Source organism: Pleurodeles waltl, chromosome 5, assembly GCF_031143425.1.
Source record: "Pleurodeles waltl isolate 20211129_DDA chromosome 5, aPleWal1.hap1.20221129, whole genome shotgun sequence".
NCBI lineage: Eukaryota > Metazoa > Chordata > Amphibia > Caudata > Salamandridae > Pleurodeles > Pleurodeles waltl.
In genome coordinates this window covers 1,806,315,133-1,806,339,214 of record NC_090444.1, presented here as the reverse complement: position 1 = coordinate 1,806,339,214, position 24,082 = coordinate 1,806,315,133, and the positions used below count along the sequence as shown (strand labels likewise).

The window sequence follows — 24,082 nt, the reverse complement described above, 5'->3', positions numbered from 1 at the left end:
CTCCCTTTTTTTTTGCACTGTGTCGAATGACGGCTCCCTTGAGCTAACGGGCTGACGAACCTTGGTGTGGCACCTGCGCACCAGAGTGGTACATAAACCTGAGAAGACGTTTGGTGGCATTTCAAGCAACCCCACAAAATATGCTGCTCTCTGCTGATGACGGGCGAAACCCAGAAACACGTGTCCAGAGATACACAACACTTGCTGCACCTACTAAGGTGAAAGACTTTGATTACTTTTGTTAATGTGAAACGAATCTGACTACATTTACCAAGATGAATTGGGGCCAACTTTTTGCTGGAGTGTGAGGCAGTGTGCTCCCTTTTTTTTGCAGCTAATTTATTCTGTAGTCGAACACAAGTGTTTAGACTAGTCAGTATATATCTGCCTGTGTTGGGAGCCTATATACCTACTGTAAACATTTTTGTACTCATCTATTCTAATAATTGGGAAGCCTGACCCTGGCCAACCTGCTAACATGTGCTATTAAATGTGCACACATGATAGTGTTCCCTTTTCATGTGGACAGACGCACATGCAGATCCCTATGTTAGATTTCTTTAAGTATGCTAGGGAAGGTATGTTCATCTCTGTTGATGTACTGTGATTTCCCACGCACCTGAAACAATGAGCGGGCTAGGGTCTCATTTTGCCTTTAAAAGCACATTCTAAGTATTTCCACGAGGTGGCACCTAAATGCCCTGCTGCTGGAAGACATATGCATATTTATCTCCAGAAACTCCAGAATCCACAATCTTATTATTAAAGAACATTTAACAGGTTTTTGCCCAACCCCTTGTCTGGGAAAGGAATGAATAACTCTATTAAAATGTTTAGCAGCCTGTCAGTAAACATTCTGGTTCAAAATGCCACATACTTGATAGGGTGTCCCACTTAATGTGCCTAATGGGTGTAAGTGGAACAAGTATACCTGACATATGAGCCCAAATAATGGTGAAACCGGTATAGGGTCGCTTGTGTCCTGTTCAGGGAGGACCTGACCTGGCCTGGCAAATCAGACTGCAATATTCCTCCGGGTCAAGACTCATTTACATATGGCTAGGTCCAAAATGAGGTGGCATGGTTTGGCATGGCATGCAAAATAGCAATGATCTGGGATGGTGCCCCAATAATCACTAGGGGCTGAGATTAATTCAAGCATTCCGTCCATCACTTTTTCATATACTTTGACCAGACACTGTCAGCAGGTCCCATTTCATCACTGTTGTGAACTTAGGAACAGATTTACTAAAATCTGATTGCAAAAAACTGGTTGCAATTTACAGCTAGTATTTTTGCAACAAGTGTGGCAATTTGTGAACCAACCTATGTACTAGGTCAGTTCGCAAATTACTGATTCCTAGTGGGTCACAATTTGGCCTACCTCAGGAATATTACTGAGGTAGGTAGAAAATTGCGACCCACTAGGAATCACAAACATCACAGGAATGGTGGCCTGCTGAGGTCAGCAGACCACCATGTCTGTGATTGCTTTTAAACAAGGCACTTATGTAAACTGAACCTGTTTTCTGTAAATTAAAATAGAATGTGCTTGGAAATAACATAAAAAGTGTGTTTCATTTTTTAGGAAAAGGCTCAGGGGACCACTCCCTGACTCCTAGAAATGTCCTCATCAACATTCACAAAGGGGGAGGGATCCCTTTGTGATCCCTTACCATTTGCGACTGGCTTAAAGATTAGTGTTTTGCTATTAGTATTTGGTTGCAAAACATTAATACATGCCAATCCAATTTGGTACTTGAAAGGGATGACATATGCATGCACCTGAATTGGTATTTGGCTGCTAATCTCAATTGAGATCTGGTAACGTGTTTCTGAATTTCAATTTACTTTTGTATATGAAAATGCCTTTTTGCTGTTGCAAATGCCCCGATTCTGTGAATCAGACCCTTTGCAACCACAAAGGGCTTTGTGATCCGGTCCTTAGATCCCGTCTGATTTATTGTACCTGTCAATGGATTAACAGAAGAGGTAGATGCAATTTTGTGCTGAAATACAAATAATTTGGCCTTCATTTTGTTCTTAAAAAGTTTGTCGCCAGGATTGAATACGATAAAGAAAAACAAGCCTTCATGTGCTTTGCAGGTCGACTAGAAACAGGGAGACTTCGTTCCATGAACCTAACAAAACCATTTGATTACCGCTAGCCTTCACATTCCTATGCTGCAAAACAGTCTTGGGCAAACAGACTACTAGCTGTTGTTGTGAATAGGTTGGCATTATCCAATCTCGGGGTCTAATGATATAGACCTTTTCTGAATGACCGATGGCGGCAAATGAGAACTGCTGAAACAACCTTCTGTTTCAGTCATTCTAATTGGTTGTCATCAGCCAAATACAATATGTCTCTGAGGTTAGACCCTTCCGATTAGCCCTGATCAAATAAATAATGCATGGAGCATTACACTCTCAAGGAGAAGACGACCATAGGTCTGTTGCTGCAGTATCTAGACTTACACCATACAATTACTACAATGCAACATAATCAAAGCAAACCTTTTTTCTAGAAATACACGACTATGTAATAGGCCATAAGACCTGGGTTGCACAACTTGGCAGTTCAACGTTTTTCAGCCTGTCGTACCTCAGTGCTTGCAGCCCAACCAACCGGATGTTGATATTGTCGATAAAAATGTGGCCTTCTTCAAGCTCCATCATGCGGAACAGGGCCATGAACATGGTTGATTTGCCAGATCCTGTCCGTCCCACAATGCCCACCTTCTCTTTGGAGGAAACAGTAAAGTTCACCCCATCCAGAGCATTAGGGAGTCCTGGGCGATATGCTAGGAGTGCATTCTGGAACTCCACCTGCCCCTGAGTTGGCCAATTGGAAGCAACCTGCCAGAAAAGAAAAAAGAATGTAATTTTGTCAGACCCAACTTTACATAAGGTCAAATTCACTGATCCTGTGCTCGAATCCTTGAACACTTTTCAAGAATACAGATCAGGGAGCAGACACATTAACAGTAGCCATTTAAACACAACAAACAGAAACTCAAAGGACTATAATGACCATGGTGGTTTGAGGAAAAAAAATAACAATTCCCATTATCAATCCAATCCATCACTCTGTTTTTTTTTCTCTTGGTTCCACATCCACTTGGTTTTACATGAAAATTAAGATGACCTGGTGGGGTAGGGTAGTAAGAATTTATTGATTACGGGACATATTGTCTGTGGGAGGCATTAGGAGGTATTGTGGCAGTGAAAGTATCCTACTTCACTGCCTAAAAGTCCAACTAATCTAGTCCCTGATCACCAGAGGGTGGTCTGACACTTATTTCATGGAGGTTTGTCTCAATTTTACAAATATCATATGACGGTACATTAATAAGTAGAACAAGTGAAGCCCTGAGAACGTTTCATAACAAATATATTTCAGGAATGAAAGAGAGGTTGGTGGCACATATCATTTTAGAGCTTTGTTGCAGTGGAATAATAAAATCTATACAACTAGGAAGATGGGTGCTGTGATTATTTGTGGTAAGTTATGTAGGACAAGTCTGCTACGTAGTAAATAAAACCTGCAGAATTAATGGTGTGCTGAAAGACTTAATTATGTTTATTCTTGAATGATTCATTCACGATTTGGATATTGAGCAGTCCTATATCCTTCCATATTTTAACACTCAAGAAGGCCTTTTGTGTGGAAATATTATAGTTAATTTGCAAATGTATATCCCATGAGTTGTAGGCTGGTAAATCCATAGTGTACTTTAATTGAGGACAAAGTGGGCAAGAACATACAAAAGCAGGGGTCAGGTCTTATAGGCCAGCGGGCACACAGTAGACTCGGGACTGCTTTACATGCCAAAAGAGGACATTTGGACCTACACAGAGTTAGCAGCTAGAAGGTACTACTATGAGCATGACCAGTGCAAACGGCAGAACAATTAATGAGTATCCATGTTTTTCCTACAATCTTTTTGTTGTGAACACTGTGACATTGCTAACTCGGTCAATCTGTTTTTACGATGTTCTTGAGGTCAGCTATTGTTTCTTTAATAGAAAGTATGAAGTTCTGCATCGTGGGAATTTTCTTTGAAGACATAAACACTAGAGTATTCCCTGTTCCCATGAGCGGACCCCGGAACACCTTTTGACATAGTTTCCTGCCACTGAAAGCAACAGTCTCTGCCCATGGATGTAATATTAGGAGCATGCAATAGGAGCCTGTCAGATTCCAAATGTTTTCCTAAATGCGCAAATATGGCTCTTCTTTTTGTAAAACAGGTTGCTGCAGCACCAGGATACAATGCAACAGAATATAAGAAGGACTGCACTGCCGCATCTAAAATGGAAGACCATCTGATTACAAAGTGTACATGAAGGGAAAAACTAGTCTGATAGTCCTATGTTTCAGGTAAAGGGTAAATAGGGGACTGCGTTTTTAGAACCTGGGAGGTAACGCTTCCTACAATGCTTTGTACTGGTAGTTTGCTTCCCAAAGCCAGTTCTTTCTTCCAGCTCAGGAGAGAAGGATCTTTGAGTAACTGAGAAATGAATGGCCTGATTTAGAACTCATTCTGAAAAAATATATATTTTTTCCTGTCTTCCAATAAGTATTTTTTTCTGCTTCATTCAACATTTTACTATATTTGACATCAAGTGTGCCAGTTTTCATCTAATTCTGGTAAGAATTGTAGTCAAAATGCCTTCACGTTGTTGAACTGCTCCTCTTGTGGGAGGAAAAAAAGGGCAATCTCAGAAGCTCATATGCGTTGTGTTGCCTCCCTCCCTCTAACACACTGTGTCAAGGATCGTGGTAATTGTCAAAACATGTCAAATATAACTCTGAAAGACAGAAAGGGGATCATACTGAGTGGGATGATGTTAAACATTCAAGCAGAAGAAGAGGACAAAAAAGTAGGCTGGACCAATCAGCCTCTCAACCTGCTTCTACAACCCTACCCTCCGCCAAGAACCCTCAGGGACAGAAATCTGGTGAAAAAGAGAGACGTCATCACTATTCTCAATGTCATAGAGAATCGACATCTTTGATGTTGATTTCAAGAGCATTGGCGCAGACATGTTTGCTGTTAATTGAAGTTTCCTGCAGTTACTGACATCGTACCCGTCGTTCAGCATCTTGAAGACACTTGAAGTGAATGACAAAAAATCTTCACTGTTGATGTCCAAGTATCAACGGTGTACACCATCAGTGATGAAATCTCCAGCAACAGTGATACCTTCATGCTTGATGGCAACCACATTACCAATGCCGTGGATCATTGTCGAACACTTCACAGTTGAGGTCAAAGAGACAAAACAAACTTTCTACACCAAGATCTCCTACAGTTTGGCCTTCACCATCTTCCATTCATTCTAAGTCTCTGCATGCATCATCAGACAGACAATCCTCATCAAGAAAGAGGCAAAGAGTGGAGACGTATGCTCCTTCATGCCATTCAAGAGTGTCTACATCTCCAGATCCAGCTCCATTGCATAATCATCATAGTCAACCAATCATACCTTTGGAGGGTCCTACACAAACTCTTACATGAACTCTAGAGTTTTCTCCTGCAAGAAAAATCTCAAAGGCGACTTCGAAGTTGCCACTATGAAAGGGAAGTGGAAGTCTTATATTCTGCAAGAACCTATTAAGAGCAAATCCATCTTTCCTCAAAGTACTCTGGCAAGAACCCACAGAAGATCATACAGATGTATCTCACACATCTTACACACCTACATCTTCTCTGTTGTCTCCAACAAGGGCATTACCACTAGGCCACATACTTACTTTTCAAGAAGTGCTTATGAGAGGAGCTGCTAAGCTCAACATTCCGTAGACAGGAATGCATCCAGAGAAGAAAATATGATCCCTTAGAAAAATAAAAATACAAAGCTTTAATCGTGCAATAGAAAAAATGTATTCTATCAGAAAAATATCCCTATTACGTCAAAACAGTTGAATCAGCTTGCTCTTCCAACAAAGCCTTGTTTCCAACAGTGACCAAACTTTTGTCTCCAGTTATTAGAAACTCAACAGATTTTAATCAGGCTTCTTGTGATACATTAGCACCAGCGTTTCAGAATAAAGTCAAAGTTATTTTTAATAAATTTTCCCTGACATCAGCGAATAACTCATCCAGAAAGGATATGTGTCCCAGGATCAAGGCCGAAACCTCTTTTACTGAGTTTGAGTCTTTTTTGAAGGAACAAGTAAAACAAGTCATCTTAAGTACTAAGTTGGGTTCTCCTGCTAATCCATGCCCCCCATCGGTCATTCACCAATGCCTGATGTAGCAGCCTCCCAATTAACAAAGATCTTCAATGCCATTTTCCGAGAAGGCTGTTTTCCTAAACAGCTGAAATCTCCATCAATTCTTCCCTAATTTCAACCCACTACAGTCTAATAAGTACGTATCTATCTTGAGATTTCCGTTTATGGCCAACCTTGTTGAAAAGTGTATGAACATACAGTTAGCTGCTTTTCTGGATAATAACCATCTGTTGGATGATACACAATTTGGGTTTCACAAATGTCACAGTACAGAATCTGCACAAATAGTGACCACGGAGGTAATCAAGACATCAGTGGATAAGGGTGGAAATGCTGCCCTTCTCCTTCTTGATTTATCTGCAGCGTTTGATAGGTCAGTCATGAACTCTTGATTGACCAGCTGGTGCATCTAAGGACTGGGGGCGTTGCACTCATTACTGTGCTCACCCATTACTGACCGCATTCAATCTGTTGCCCTGAATGATTTTAGTGCGGTTTGGAATTCCTAGTGAAATCTTTTGGATTGTCATTAGTGTCTTACGCCGATGACACCCAATTGTTGTTTCTCTGTCCAGTAAAGGCCTGGATATGATAACATCTTTCGTAATTGCACGAGTGCGGTGAGCCAATGGATGGACAACAACTGTCTTGAATTAAATTCCTCAACAACAGAGGCCATTCTTTTTGGCAAAAACACATCCTTCCGGTCCCCTTCTTGGTGGCTAGACGAACTTGGCTCTCTTCCAACACGGGTAAATAAAGTAACAAATCTGGGTGTTCTGACTGATGATAGACTTACCCACAGAGATCAAACTAACAATGTGATTTCCACTTCTTTCTTCTTTCTGCGGGTAATTAGGAAAATCCATCAGTTCATACTTTTTGATCAATTAAAGTGGTTGTTATAGCCCTTGTGCTATCCAGGGTGGATTATTGTAATAGACTATTTCAAAACCTCACAAAATGCGTGCTGTGCGAACTACAGTTGCTTCAGAACTCGGCTGCCCTGATGCTTTTGAAGGTATCTAGATTTCATTCAGCCTCTCAGGCCATGAACAGGCTTCACTGGTTGCCGGTGAGAATGCGTATCATCTTTAAGGCCTTGTGCATTGCCTCCAAGGCACTGCATGGCTCAGGTCCAGCAGACCTGAGGGATAGCTTTAGATCAGTGGTTCCCAAACTTTTGACTTCTGTGGACCCCCACTGTATCAGTACTGGAACCTGGGGACCCGTACTGAATTATTATTGAAATCTGGGGCTCCCCCAATGAGTCATAACTGAAGGCTGGGGACCGAATCTTTTAGTATGATTACATTTTCTAAGCAGTCAAGGACCCCCTGAGGAGGCTTCGCGGACCCCCAGGGGTCCCCAGACCACAGGTTGGGAACCAGTGCTTTAGATGGTATGTACCATGCAGGACTCTTCATTCAAGCTCAGCCAACATTTTGGTTGTTTCTACATACAAGCTCTTCTCCTGGAGAGGTTGAGGCTTTGTTATCTGTAATGCACAAAACTGGAATTTGCTCCTGTCAGAACTAAAAACAGCTCCTTCTTTTCTTCTGTTTCGAAAGATATTAAAACCTGGCTCTTCAGTTAACAGTAAAACACAAATTCCCAAGAAAGGCCTTAACCATCGGGCTCTTAGTTTTCAGCTTTAAGGAGCTTATTCCTAACCTTGTCATTTAGTGCCAAGACGCTCCCAGATACTTGCTTGCCCTTTACAAATATTCAAATCAAATCAAAACAGTGACACCTCCCCCATAAAAAATACAGGCATCCTCAACAGGACCCATATTTTTTTAAGGTTAATCTGTCATTGTGACAGCAATCCGGCAAAAACATGCATCTGCACCACACATTTCTGCCCCACTTAAAAGGTAAGGCAAACAAATGGATTCCACTAGTAGGAAGATGTGTACCCATCTGAAAAGTGCCAGCAATAGCGTCGCTACTCAAAAGATACCACCGAAAAATATGTGACAGCATGCAGCCCTTATCAGATTTGCTTAAACATTTGCAACAGGGCAATACAGAAATGATGAAAGAAGGATCCTTGGTTTCAAATCAAGTTATAAGTGAAGCTGTGGAATTTGGCTCAATTCGGTGGCTCAGGTGCCATAGAATCACAATAAAACAAAATTCATGGATGTGACTTTCATCTCTAAATCCAGATGCGCAACAGAATAGAGAATATGCCTTTTTCTGGATCTTCCTTCTTCAGCTATTGGGATCTTCATTAAAATGCGTTTTTAGCAGCACAAGGTGCGGTATGGCTACTCCCAATGACAGTTAACACTCCCAGATGGCTAGAGATTGAACAGGAGATTTGTTCTCCCTTTAGTCCTGCATCCTTTATCACAATGTCAACATTTCTACCATCTCTTTCCAAACAAATATTTACAGACACCATTAAAGCTCTCAAACTTCTAGATAAAAACTCCCAATGTCACTCCAGAATTCCAGATGGGCATCACTTGGCATAATTCTTAACTTAAGTTAGAAGATGCAACAAATGGGCTGCCTAAGGAATTAGATTAGTTAAAGATTTATATGACAATAATAAAGATCCGATCCCTTTTTCATCTTTAGCTAGCGTACATGCCGTAGCAAATCTAGACTTCTACAAATTCCTTAAAATAAAGGTGAAATTGTCTAAGCTCACACTGCACAAACAACCATCCTTGCTGTTTCGACTTCAGACATGGTAATCTTCGGGTGATATTGCCTCCAAAATTTACAAATATGTAGCAGACCCACAAAACCCACAATCCTCGGTCTTGTTATCCAAATGGTCAAACACTTTAATGCAGATGTATTTAATCACATATCCAAAAACTATTGGCAAAAAAATGGTAAATTATCACTTTCAAACAAAATATCTCCCACTCTCATACGGTCCAAGTTCTTCGCTATTCATTATTACACTGGACGCCAATGAGATTACATAAACCACATCTACGTGAGGATGATGTCTGCTGGAATTGTAATCTGATGCTTGGTTCCCATGCTCACTTGTTCTTTGAGTGCACTCTTTTAGAACCTTATTGGAGATTAATACAAAATAAACTACCTAACATTTTTAGATCAACTATAAATCTAAATGTATTAAACAGTGACTCTCGGACCTTGGGCTGCTGCAACTACATTGAACCTTAACCCTAAAGATATGCCCTTACTTTATCTTCTCCTAACAATTGCAGTTAAAGTAATTCTTTCTGAATGCAAATCATTCAAGACCCTTTCATATCACACCTGGTGGGCCTGGGTTATGTATCTTGGAGGAGCACACTCACTTCAATCTAGAAATCAAACTCCACCACAAATTTCTAGTACAGTATGGCGTTCCATAGATATATATTTGGAAAAGGATACCACATCATAAGCTATCTCACGAACACTTATCGGACATCCCTCCCACCTTCCTTAATTTACCCTGTTCAGTTATGTCTCAGTTTCACTAACCCTCGGTGATACACTACCTGGGCATGCATTGGTGGCATGATTATCTAGTAATATAAGATGGTATGTAATTTCTCCTTTGTACTATCTCCCATTGGCATAAGCTGGATGGTACTATGTGTGCCTTCTATTATAGACATCAGTATCCAGAAGATAATACAATTCTTTTTAGTACAGGGGACTATTATCAATTAATGAGATATGTTTATGTCAATATATATGTGCTTTACATGCAGCATCTAAATGAGTGTTAACTGCTTTGTGGTTTTAGTACCCCCATACTACTATACTACATTATGATAGACTAACTTTATTGTGTTTTACTATGCTCTTGAAAGTTATCCTTCTATATTAAATACAAAAAAGTCTTTGAATTAAAAAATTAAGTGGGGGACATTAAAAGCTTTTGAGTTAAAATAATAAAATAAATTCTTCAAAAGCTTTACAAACCAAGGTAAAAACGATATTTCCGTATGAGGGTTCAATACCCGAGATGGCTGTACTAATCCATTTGCCTTAATTCACTAATGAGCAAACTGCACAAATTCCCCAAATTCTGAGAACTTGAAATGAGTAGGAAATATCACCCTAGTGAAAACCTGCTCAGTATGAAAAACATTTTCCCCATGGGTGATTCTGTTGTAGGAAGCTGCCCTAGTGTGTGGTGTTACCACCTTATACCAGGTCCAGGTATCCCCTTATTAGTGAAGTGTAGACAGTGTTTAGGAAGCCAGGCTCTCTAGAGATAGCTGTGGATGAGCAGCCAAGGCTTATCTAGGAGACATGAAAAGCTCATGCAATACTACTTATAGTCACACAGCACTTCCACATGAAAGAACCACACAGTGTTACAAAAATAAAGGTACTTTATTTTAGTGACACAAATACTATAATACTTTATAGGCAATCATCTGCTAGCAGGTGAGTAAACACACTATTATATACACCTTAGTCATCAGGAATGGGCATGGAAAGCAATAGAAAACAGTGAAATAACAGTAAACAACAGAGACCCTGGGGGAGACCAAACTATATAGGAAAAAACGGAATGCAAAGATCAGACCCCCACCCAGGGAAGTGGAATCTGTAGAAGGGAGCTGGAGCAACTAGGAACCCCAAAAGTTAAGTACCAGAGTGCCCCCAGCGACCAGGAAAGAAGAGGTAAGTATCTGCTTTTTCCCAAACCCACAGAGAAACTTTGTGAAAGGACCGTGCAAGACTGCAAGAAACAAAAGATGGATCCAGGCAGAAGAGGACCTGCAAATGAAGAGGACCAAGTCCAGTTCCAGTTGGAGTGTCTGTTTGGGGCAGGAACCACTACCCACCCTTCTGGAAATGCAGGACCAGGTCGATGGTGAAGACCAGGAGTCGGCTATGCAGCACAGGAGCAGAAGAAGAGATCCAGAAGTGATGCAGTCGATGTGCCACGTCGGAAGAAGAGTTGCAGTCCGTCAGTGGTGTGGGAAAACCACCAATAAGCCTTGGCACAGGCAGGAGTTGCAGAAGAGGATTTGCAGAGTTGCTGGGCACCAGGAAGGTCTGAGAAGACTCAACCCATGGAGGGGAGTCCCAGGTGACCCACAGCAGTCAGGAGAGCAAGAAGTCATGGATGCAGCCCCGAAAGGCAACTCGCAGACAGCAGGCACAGGAGTCGCAGCAAGGCCCACTCAGCACACCTGGAAAGGAGTACCATGTCACTGGAGCAGCAGGCAGGAGACCACATGTTGCAGAGAAGAGTGCTGGAGGTGGAGCTACATGGAGCCTTAAGGTAGCTGCAAGAGTTGTGGTGCACAGGGGTGTTGTCCTGCAAGGAGAGGCAAAGACTTACCACCTCTAAAGTTGGACAGTTGGTCTGGTAGAAGGGACAGAGGGGCCCAGTCAGGACCACCACCTGTGTTGCAGGATCCAGGCAGAGTTGCGGGAGAGAGGACTCATGCAGTGGGTTATCGTTGCAGGTGGTGCCTGCGGATGCAGGGAAGTGACTCCTTCACTCCAAGGGAAATTCCTTCTTGCTTCTTGGTGCAGACTGAAGACTTGCCACCCTCAGAGGATGCACAACCAGGGAAATGTTGCACTTGCTGGAAGGAGCCAGAGAAACAATTTTGCAGGGCGAAGTTGTCACTGGAGCTGCAGATTGTAGATTCCTGTGAAGTCCAGTTGCGGTTCCAGTGGCCAGAAGTTGAAGTAAACATTGCAGAGGAGTGCTGCTGGGATTGGTCGCCGAGCAGGGTGACCACCTATCAGGAGGGGGCTGTGACGTCACCTGCCTGACCTGGCCACTCAGATGCTCCCAGAGGCCTCTGCTCACCTTGGATTCAAGATGGCAGAATCAAGTGGTCACCTGGAGGAGCTCTGGGCACCACCCCTCGGGTGGTGACGGACAGGGGAGTGATCACTCCCCTTTCCCTTGTCCAGTTTCGCACCAGGGCAGGGACTGGAGGTCCCTGGACTGGTGCAGACCGGTTTATGCAAGGAGTGCACTAAATGTGCCCTTCAGAGCATACCGGTGGCTTGGGAGGCTACCCCTCCAAAGCCTTGTAATACCTATTTCCAAAGGGAGAAGGTGATGCCTCCATCTCCCAAAGTAAATCCTTTGTTCTGCCTTCCTGGATTTCAGCTGTTCAAGCAGCAGGAGGGCAGAAAGCTGTCTGTAGGATGGCAGCAGCACGGGCTACCCAGGAAAACCCTGCAGACTGGTAGGAGCAAAGCTGGGGGCCCTCTAAGGAGCACCCAGAGTGCATGGAATCTACAACCAATACTAGCAACAGTATTGGGGTATGATTCCGACATGTTTGATAACAAACAAGCCCAGGTTAGGAGTTGCCATTGTGTAGCTGGACATAGGTAGTGACCAATGTTCAGTATGGGTAAAATGGCTTACCCGCACTCACAAAGTCCAGGAAAATGGAGCTGAAGTTCATGGGGGCACCTCTGCTCATGCAGGGGTGCCCTCACACACAGGTACTTGCACCCTGCCATCTGGGTTAGGAGGGCCTACCACATGGTGACTTACAGTGACCTGGTGCAGTGACCTGTAGTGAAAGGGTACATGCACCTTTTCACGCAGGATGCAATGGCAGGCCTGCAGACACATTTTGCATGGGCTCCCATGGGTGGCAGAATACATGCTGCAGCCCATGGGGGACCCCTGGTGCCCCAATGCCCTGGGTACCTAGGTACCATATACTAGGGACTTATATGGCAGCACCAGTTTGTCAATTGTGGGGTGTACCAAGTCAGGGACAACCACATTTAGAGGGAGACAGCACAGACCCTGCGGTCCTGGTTAGCAGGATCCCAGTGAACACAGTCAAAACACACTGTCAGCAGGCAAAAGGTGGGGGTAACCATGCCAAAAAGAGGGTACTTTCCTACATCTATCACCATTACCACATTTCACAGAATGAATGCTTTAGGTCATATAGGTCTAGGGCAACTAGCCTCAGAAAGACCAACTCTTTACAGCTTTCAGTTTGGTGGAAAAATTAAGATTTCTTACTAGCAGCACCTCTTACAATATAGAGTGGCAAACATAATGAACACTGGTAAGGAGACTATTGAATAACCATTGTCCATGATTACGTGGTGTTGTCAGTACTTGCTTTAACTGCCCTCATATTTGGTGTCAGTTAATAAGTTTACCCTCAGTTCTATTCTTGAGTGCCTTCTCAGGCTATTGTTATGAATCTTTCCTTGGCTTCAATCCTAATCATGATAATCCGGAGTAATTTTAGGGACATAAAAGTCTGCATTTGTATGTACTTCTAAATTTCTCTTTGCTTATCCCATGAAGCTGGTTCTGCTAAATGACTGCTTAAATATGCATGTTTTTGTGATCGGGTACACCCTAACCGCATAGCCTTTAGTAAATGGGTGCAGTCTAAATTTGACGGTGGGCTGGCGATGGCAGATATTTCGTCTTTACTACTAAGCAGCACAAACCCTAGTCCTTAACGACTGCCTGAATGGTGGGAGGGAGGACCCAGCATTTAGAGGGGAAGTACCACTGCATGGCCAGTAACACTTCTTGGGCTTTCTATATGGTGCACCTATTCCACGGTCCCTCCTGGGGGCCACCAGGGTGGTCCTGCAGGTGTGGAGGCCAGCGCTTCGGTGTACTGATAGGGACCAGAAGGTGATGGTGACGCTTGTGACCCCACCCTCTGGAGAGGTGATGGCTGACACACCCAGCATGCCTGGAGGGGTTTCATAGGTGTGACCGTATAGGAATCTCAAAGATCTCAAAGTTGAGAGATTTGTGGGGAGGAGCATAAATGAAGACTTTATGGGAGCTCCAAGTGGACTCTGACTTACATAAATCCCATTTCTAACTCTACCTACATCGATGCCATGCCCTATCCTGTCACCAGGGATCTCCATCTGATGTTCCGGAATATAGTCCACTGGAGGCTAAACTACTTATGGGTCCCTTGGGGAAACAGGGAAATCTCAGATTTACAAATCACGGATTATTTATTCCCCCAATTTCAGGTCGGGTTGTAGAACATGTTGGGAGAAGTAGCTAGGCAAACTGAATGATAGTGATTGGAGAGAGACGTGTATGGCCCAACACACCTGTGAATTCCTTGATTTTGCATACATTACGCCCCAGCCGCTGTGGCAGGCCCACAGACTACTGGAACCTTAATGTTTTGCGCTGCCTGGAAGTCAGTGGTGAATTTTTCCACATGGTGTGGGGTTGCACAGTTATATTAACGTACTAGTAAATTATCTTCACTGCGCTGTCTAGAGTCCTTGGCTGTCACATATACTCATCACCACACCTAACTCTGCTAGGGATCCTGGGTGACTTGCTGGGCCCCTGTAGGGAATGCACCCTAATAAGGACTGGAACTGTGGTTGTGAAAAGAGATTATGCTAAAAGCTGGAACTTTCCGGGTACTCACTCCCTACCCAAATGCCATTCGGAGATGGGCTGGACTGGTGTACAAATCACGAGGAGTTCATATACGTGGCATGGGGATGTCCCCTAAAACATGGCAAAATCTGGGGGAGATGGTGGGCTTGCTATGGCCTGGGCTAGATGACACTGGATTTTAAAATTCAAATGTATGTCACCGATGTAAGCTTAGATGGCTTTATTGTGATCCACTGTGTGCAATGTTTCGATTTATTTTGTTTACAAAACACACACAATTTGATATTAAAAAGAAAGTGTGCCTTATCCCTCAAGGGCTCAGTCATTATACTATGAATGCTCTATCCCCTTTGCTTTTCACAGATTTCATCTCTGCTTCTTTTCGGAGCCTCTTCGGTGTACGCGGACATCTCTACCTTCTCTGCCTTCTATTCTGAGGGCCTGCACTGGTGTTTCAGGGCACTATCTGTTTTTCATTATTTTTCAGGAACTTCTCAAAATATTGTGATGATTTTAATTTTGCTTCCTCTTCACAGGTTCTATTTTGGCTACTTCTAAGATTCTAGGAACAGGCATCCTCTTCTCTGTCTCAGGATCTGCCCTTGTTCTGCTATTTGCCAGATCACTGGAAGCCGTCATTGTCTTTTCATAAGTCAGCATTATCAATAATATGTTTGCACATGGGGTTTGAGTGTTGGACAAGTCACACATCCCTCATTATGGCAAACAATATGTTACCTGCAGGACCTCCTCTTCTGGCTCCTTGGGGATCTCGGTGGAGTACTCCTCGATTCGCTCCATGCTCACCATCATGGTCTCCGTACGTGTGAAGTAGGAGATGAGTTGTGACAGCACAATATTGATAAAGAGAGCGTACGTGAGAGCCAGGCCTACCAGTCCTGTAGAAACCAAGAGAGAGACATAGATCTTAGAAACAACAGGAGTGACAGTGAGGGAGCTGTGCACATGTGTAATAAGACCTAGAGGGGAAGAGAATACACCAGAGGAGGAGTGGAGAAGTGGGTTAGGTATGCAAGGGTTCTTATCCAACCTTTGTATCTACTAATCTGAAAACATCTACAGTCACACTACTCTGTACAAGAGTGGAGGATTACTATGGAGAGTTAACAGTGGGACAAAGGTCCTTTGCATGGTTTGGGAATGCTGTGCCACCCTTTCCGAGTGCTTGGCATGCCCAATATTTTTCCTCCAGTGAACATGGCAGTCTGCAGATAATGTGGAGATGTTCCGCTATTGCTGCACTGTTCATGAGGCGATAATAACTCTGCTGATGGGGGAAGGGGGAGGTCTGGGCGACTCAAAGCAAATCCTCAACTTAAGTGAGGGTGGTTAATATCCTCTTCATCTCTTGTTATAATGAGAATGGCAGTGTGATTTTACTCCAGGGGCACACGCCTTTTTTTTTACTGCCAACTATTTCTCCTCAGTAGCATTAGTCAATTAAGTCCCCAATAAATGGGTCCTCTGCCTGTTCTCAGGTATAAAACGTGTGTGGATACTGTAAGTATGTCGCCTGAGTGCTTCACAACAGAATGTTGTAATGTGATGTCCATTTGTGAAGCTGCATTTCTTCTGCACATGATGGTGCGTCTTCATGCAGATTTCTCTTTGTCCTCTAGTAGACATGTCAAAATTGCATGCTCCTTCCCTGGGGCCCCTTCCCTTAAACTGATGGTACCTGTGGCCTTAATACGGTTTAGCATAGGTTTCCCTTGCTCTACTAATATCTATGCTTCCCTCTCTATCTGTGCAGCTTCTGTCACCTAGAAACTATGACTTGGTGTTGGGTACATCCACACTTTGCAGAATGGGAAGATGCATTTCCACATAATTGGCTATATCGTTGATCTTTTGAAAAGGCAGCACCCTAAGAGACTCAGGTGCCCTGCTGTGCCACCATACCCAAATACTGTACATCTTAATCCAGTAAGCTGTTTGAACTTTCAAAGCACCAGGGCAGAGCACATGTTGTCAGAAGCTAAACCCCTGCTGACTTGAGGTTCTCCTATGCAGGCTGGGTACAGTCCTGGGCTCTTCAGAAGAAGCTTTGAAGATGTCACCTGCAGAGAAGAGAAGCTGGCATGCCCTGAGGGAATAGGTGACCCTTCAAGGGAGAAGCTATATAGATCCCAGGAAGATCTGTTGAGGGCCTAGCTGATTAAAACATCTGTGTGGATGGTGCTTTATTGGCCCAGTATCACACAGGAGCCACAATATCCCTGGAGTCAGCCTGGCCAGGAAAAACAAGAAAAGATCGACGGTCCAGTGAAGCATCAACTGGGCTGTGGAACTGCAGAATAACCATTCTTCGTGCTAGTGAACATGCACCACCCCATCCCTGTACCTTTATAATGCCTGAGTAATCAGAAGTTTGTCTGCCTTCTCAAACACTGTGCGGAGTCCAGTTCATTTGGCTGTGGGATGGCTTTGGAGGAAGTCATCGTGATTGTAGGCTGTTTGAATAATCTATCTAGCCCTTGCAGTTCTGAGTAAATGTACATTCAGTTGTGGTTAACCCAGTGGGAAATGTTGAAGCATTTGTACCCAGACTAGTGGGTGCCCCTGTTACTTCAAGGTGGTTTCTGAGAGACACGCTTAGAATGATAGGCACCCCTGGCAAACTCATAGTGGTTGCTGATGCACCATTACATCTGTCACCCTGGATTATGAAAGACAGAACTATATCCTGTCTGGACAGCAGTATGCAGACCCCCAGTCACTACTAACTTGCATATTGAGACTTTTAAGGAACCATTAAGTACATCATTACCTTCATTGGGGGATAATGGGGGTGGTTTAAGTTCTAGGTCCAGCAATTTTCAGCTATTTTTAATTTTGGAAACTGAGCTTTCAGTCCGCTGAGTTGCCCAATCTTGCACCTACAGCAATACATACAAGGTGATCCATACTGTAGCAAGATGGCTATACTGTATACTTTTTGTTTGGCAATTCTATAAAATTCAATGGGGCATCAAAGAACATTGAGCGAATATAACAGTAAAAATTTAATCTAGCACCTAATGCTCATGCACTATAATAAGGCTATAGCAAATTCTTATTTCCTGTGTGCACCTTATTTAACTGCTCTTTGTGTGTACCTCTAAATGATAGTCCTATTTTTCTCTGAAGTTAGAGAGCACTGAACGTTGCCTTTATTTTCAATGTTACCGTACCATGCTGTATCTGAGATTCTTCTAACCATTTCCACCTCAGACAGTACACCTTAATTGCTGAACCTTGCTTATCCAGGACTGCCATTGCCAAAGGGCAGTAGCTTTGTTATTCAATTAGAACTTGTTATCTAAGTTGGCCTTGGGAGCGAGGATTCTGTCCGGTAACCTGATTGCCCCAAGACTATAAGAAAAGACTTCATTGTTCAGCAGATAAAGATGAAGAGGAGAGAAGAGAGGGTGAGGGAATGAGAGGCTGACAAGAGGAAGCAGAGGGGCTAATAGCAAGGTGAGAGGTATATGAGGGGAATTAGATTGCAAATAAAGGGAGGAGAGGAAGGCAGAGACACTCAGCAGAGTAAAATGCATTCTAACGTAAGCAGACTTCATAACTGCCGTTAAGGTGATGGTCCTTTTCCTTCTCATGGAAGTGCTGCTCTACTGCATGCCATCCCTGGGTGGTCAGGCAACCAAGATGTCCACTCTAACTAGATGTTGGATAGAGAAGCTGCTACACTTTTTTTTCCTGAAGTGGAGAAAAGTAGACGCCAGTAGGATTATCTGGACTGGCATGGAGTACCAAACCACTAGAGTGCTGTCATCATGTTGTAATTGCTTTAGCCACAATATCACTGTTGTGTGTATTGTGCACTCCACTGGTGGTCATGATGTTGGTAGCCAGAAGGGAGAACCTTCCAGGTATTATAGCTTGAAGGTGATTCAGGTTGGGCAGTGGGTACCAATGGATTTCCCCCAGGGCAGGAATGATCTCACTGGATTTTCAAAGAGCATTAGGTGAGGCCTCTAAATGTATGTATAAGCTCTTATAGATGTCAGGTGGCTCTTGAAGATACATTGCAGGAGAGCTGAGCTTCCCTGAGGTGAAAAAGGACCAATGCATGGGCAGCAGTCCTGAACTCTGCTTTTGTTATAATTAGCTTTATTCTGTGGAGCTTGAATAGTTACTTCTTAGACATTTTGGTCTTTTGCCTTATGTGACTCATGAGCTGGTATTACTGATGTGGAAGTCAAGGGACCTACTGCTATCTTAAGGATGAGGCACCAAGCAATCCAGTTTCATGTCTGCCAGCCATTACTGAACTTATTTTTGTGTGTTGCTATTAGCGATAATCATCGATTACATCTTGGTGGGTTTCATGTTGAGGTAGGCCTTGGACATCCAGGCGGTGATGGTGGACAATCACTTCTTCAGCCTGTTGCCTCTTAGATCTCCCATTGGCCCTGCAAAGATCCTTCCTGGATGAGAACAAGTAGGGTGCCCTACAAGGTTTATTTAATATTATGACACCAAAGAGGAGGATGATATCTCCTGAGCACAGATCTGCATTTTGTTGCTGATTAAATACACCAGTTGTTGTTGTACTAAGCACACAGCAGTCCTCTGCTCAAGAAGACACTTGGATACAATGTGAGCTGAATGGGAAGCCAAGAGCACAGTCAGTACGAAGCTGAACAAATATGTCAACAAGATGAAGTAGGGCTCAAATGAGGTTTATGCAGATGAAAAGGTTGACCCCCACAGTTTCACAGATAAGAAGCCAAGACAACCTTTGCCTAGAGGGACTCAGAAGCAGCAGAGGAAACAGAATGCCTGAAGCTGTGATATGCTAAGCACCAACTACGGGAAATGAACCGCAAGGGAGCTGGCTGGAGTGGGTAGGTCAATACGCAAAGAAAGAGAAAGAGGAAGATACCCAGGCATATCATCCTGAATTGAACATATTCACACAAATGATGCCTAGGCTAAATGACCCAGGTGCTCAGGGATTTTGGAAAGGTTGACTCACCCACTACTTGTTGTGGCATGCATCATCATAGGCAACCTATCCACACTAAGCTAGGTAAATACCACTCTAGTGGACTCGACCTATGATGGGCTTTCTTGCATATGCTTTTTCTGGATTAAAGCAGGGACCCAGTTTTATAAACTAAATATGTCAGGGTATACCCACAGGAGTTCCTTTATTCCTTGGGAACCCTGGATAGGGTTATATAGGAAGATTATCTGGGCAGTGATAGAACTACAATGCTTCTACTACCCATATAATTGAAACCATTTAGCTTAAATTAAATTACATGGATAGAAGAACCATTGTAGGTCTACCACTACCCACTTTGTATTGTTTTATAATCATAAGAACTCCCATTATAGGCTGAGTCCACAAGAGTGGTAGTTACCTCCCCTGGTGTAGAAATGTTGCCTATGATGAAGCATGCTACGATACCTTGTGGGTGAGGCTGAACTTGAAAGATTGATTAGACCCAATGGGATTTCAACCTGTGGCCATTAGGACAAAAACAGATTTCTGTAGAGGATGTATTATGCCCCAGAGCCACCACATCTGGCATTGGAATGGCTGTGGAAACGTACAATATTAAATTATATATTCACTCAACAAAGCTGGGCTTTTACAGAACATCCTCTGCTCAAGTACAATTTATTTAATCACAGTATGTAAAAGTTGTTTAATTCTCGTAGTACTGTTGAAATATTGGTGTTCGCAACGTGTTAAATTTGAGTTTCCCTTTCAGCACAAACCTTATATTTAGTTTTAGCAATTTAACTTAAATTGCATAAAAATATTTTTATAAGACAAACATACTGAATTTAATGGATTATACCACCCTCATTAGAATACATGCATTAGCTATAAAATCTTAGCTTATCTAGAAGTATGATATTTATACCAGAATATTTAGGGGCAAACAGAGTTTAAAGTAATTGGAAAGTCGTTGTTTCAAAAAGAAATGGCAGCTTTTGGCTATGTATCTAAGTGCCATTATATACTATTCTTAAAACCTTGCTGAATTACACTAAACATAAAAAAAAAAGTCAACAAAATATATACACTAGTCAGTATGGCTTTCCCTACAGATCAAGAGGTGGACAGACCAATAGGGAACTCAGGAGAATGTAAAAAAAAATGTGTTCACATGAAAAACCGGTGCCTCTCCATTGAATAAATGATGTAAGAGACAAGAAGGTCATGGTGAAGTTGCCTCTTTTTTAAAAGGCCTCATTGTTACAGCTCTTGCTTAAGAGGCACAGTACAGAGTCAGGAGAAAACATTTTGAGGGGATCACAGATAAGGAGAAAAGATCCAGGATCAGGAAAAGCCTTAGAAAAACACGAGATGCAGGGAAACTACAGGGAGACCTAGTGGAAACCAAAAATGCAGAGAAATCACAGGTAAGTTACTAATAAGGAGCAAACTTAAGGAACAACAGTTGACGCTCCAGGGAACCCACAGATGTGAGAATAAAGTAGTGTGCAGAAGCTACAGGGAAGCCACATATTAGAAAAGTTCCCAAAGAGGCCACAGAAGGAGGGAAACTCTGAAAATGAAACAGACGAGGAGAGCCCCTGGCACAATTAAGATGATAGAAAAACCTGGAGAAGTCACAGGCGAAGAGAAAACATATTTGTTACAGGTAAATAATAATGATAGGGAAACCCTGCCAAAATTAAATGAGGAGGCCACTGATGAGTAGATTCCCCAAAGTAGGAGCAGCTTGAGACAACCCATAAGAAAGCTACAAATGAGGCGTTAGCATGCAGAAACTACACGTGATGAGACGCCCTGGGAAAATCAATACAGAAAAACACCCAGGTACTACCATTGGTGGAAAGAAACCTTGTCGAAACTACTGCCACCGAAAGATCCAGGGAAACCAAACATGGAAGAAGCCTAGTGTAACCTACAAGTAGAGAGAGTACCTGATGGAAAGTCAAAGAGAAGGTCTGTCCTGTGGCAAACAAATCCACTTTCAGTGAGCCCACATTAACTAAATTTGCTTGAAAATCAGATTCAGCTACTGCTTTTTTGTTTTAAGCATAAAAATAAAAACATTTAAAAAAAAGACAAAAAAGAAAATCGGAATCTGCTTTCAATTGCTGTAATCCACTCAATGACACAAATTCCAAACCTGGTAGATACTCTGCCCTCAGCACAATTTAGTGATCCAAACAGCAATTCTCAAGTTCCAAAGCCAGCTCCCCCTAAACTATGTTTATGGCCACATATCAGTCTATTTATGCATCTCACAGCTGTAACCTTATTTATTCTTGATGATACTGGATGCTTCCTCAAACTGTTTCTAAATCTCTTCAGGACAAACAAACCTGCCTTTAACTCCAAACAGTTTATGAGATGTTGTCTCTCCTCTGTGGTCCACTGGCCACCTGTTTCTAGGTTCCTGAACTAAAAGGTAATTTAACCTTAGATTAAAAGCAAAGCATGCAATTCGCCTTAACATGTGACACAAAAACTGATCATTCCTCATTTCTATAAAAGGCTGTCTAACTTTACACGTTTGAATGTGAGTTACATCACTAAGGGGGTTATTCTAACTTTGGAGGAGTGTTAATCCGTCCCAAAAGTGACGGTAAAGTGACGGATATACCACCAGCCGTATTACGAGTTCCATAGGATATAATGGACTCGTAATACGGCTGGTGGTAAATCCGTCACTTTTCCGTCACTTTTGGGACGGATTAACACCTCCTCCAAAGTTAGAATAACCCCCAAAGTCTGGACTAGCAATTGCCCCATCTTTACACACTATCATTAATTAACCTAATCTAAGAAATGAATACAGTATCTTGGCTTATTTTAAACTATATTTTCTATAATCAAAATAAAAACGAAGTCCAGCTTTTCTTGTATATATCAGCTACAAAAAAGAAGACGTGTTTCAGAATACTATCAGTTTTTTCTTCGACGTCTTCTACCACACTAACGTTGGCCTAGAATTTGCCTTTTAAAGCTTTTTCCCATATTTAATTCTCAGCTGAGTATGGTGGCCTATCTAGAATACTAATGATTAAAGTTTACGTGGCTATTATGATTTGACATCTACAGTCCACATCTGTAGGGTAACTGATGTCCACCCCATCTTAACTGGAGGGTCAGTCTCAAGTCTCTGAAGCCATCAAAGCTTTTCAATCAATCTTTCTGGAGCTTTCTGTCTATTTGCTAATTCCACCGAGTTGGTAGCCACACTATGCATCAAAGGACTCCTTTTTAGGTTGTTTGTGTGATTTAAGAACAACCCTAGTATTATACAGACTACATTTAAAACTGCTGCACACACTAAAATAGGTAGATAGTTTTGAGGAAATGATCGAAAAATTTATCAGGTATGTTTATTTTCTCTGTTCTTATTATGGAAATCAGTGGCTAGCGAAGCATGATTTACCCCCCAGGGATCCTATGGATCACTGACAGTATATGCGTCTTCGTTATGTTCATCCTCCAGTTTTTTTTGGGGGGTGGAAGATTCTTAGGCATTTTTGTTTTGCTTTTCTTACTCCACTTCATTTCTCAGTTATGGTGTGAATTTTCAGTTTACCTTCTACCCTAAATATGTAAATGTGAGGTGGACGAGGGTCTTATGAAAATCTTTATGAAGTTGTCTTCTTTTGACTATAAAATGTTTTTTTCGTAATTCTGGAAGACAGTGTTTTAATGTGAGTATGTTAATGGCAGGCTTGATTTACTGACAGATGGTGATTTAACGATTTGTCGTAAACCAAAATAAACATTTAGAACTGAGGGGAAAAACTTGTAGTGAAAAAAAAGGGGAGAGGAACCCTGAGTAAATGACGGATAGAAACTTTGGGGAGACCACACAAAGGAACGCTTCTTGCAAACTGTTGAATGACTGAATAAAAATCATCGGACACAAAAACAAACATGCATGTGTGTAGTTCTGTACCAATGCATATGTAAGAGCCCAAGATAGAGAAAGTGAATAAGGTCAACTTCATAACCAGGTGCGACAATCCACAAGGCTGATGAAAACCTATCAAATCTGTTCCTGTGGTAACAAAGCCTGTATATGCACAATGCCTACTCTCCTGGGGAAGGAGACTGGGGGTAGTAAAGAGAAACTACCTGGACTGCCGGATTCCATCTGGTGCTGAATGATGCCGATTACCGCGATCGCTGTGATGACAATGACGCCCATCATCTGCAGACGGATATCCAGCCACTGCATCGCAGTGTTACTGACAAACTTGCATCGCTGGTTTCTCTCCAAGCGCTCTTCGTTCTCCTGCTCAAACCTGCAGGGGACCACAGCAAGACCAGAACTTCACAGCCCTAATAATGGAGTAGAACTGAGACGTGCCACAGGTAATTATATGAAAATCACCCAACCTTCCCTTGAGCGGACATCAGTGCAGAATCAAATGTTCCTACATATTAACAACAAACATAATCCAAAGCGTTCACTACTAAGTATAAACAGAAGAAGAACAATTACCCTCCTTGCTCTACCTCTGAT

The 24,082-nt window shown here is 42.6% G+C and overlaps 1 protein-coding gene across 3 annotated transcripts in view; it reads right to left on the bottom strand.

The window, feature by feature from the left end:
• LOC138296822 (ATP-binding cassette sub-family C member 10-like) overlaps window positions 1-24,082 on the bottom strand; it is a 296,467-nt gene that overhangs the window by 36,314 nt on the left and 236,071 nt on the right. For all 3 annotated transcript variants that reach the window (XM_069236277.1, XM_069236279.1, XM_069236278.1), the window contains exons 16-18: window positions 23,692-23,861; window positions 15,321-15,481; window positions 2,606-2,859 (exon numbers count right to left, since the gene is read on the bottom strand). In XM_069236277.1, coding sequence (XP_069092378.1) covers window positions 2,606-2,859; window positions 15,321-15,481; window positions 23,692-23,861 — 585 coding nt within the window. The remainder of the gene's footprint in view (window positions 1-2,605; window positions 2,860-15,320; window positions 15,482-23,691; window positions 23,862-24,082) is intronic.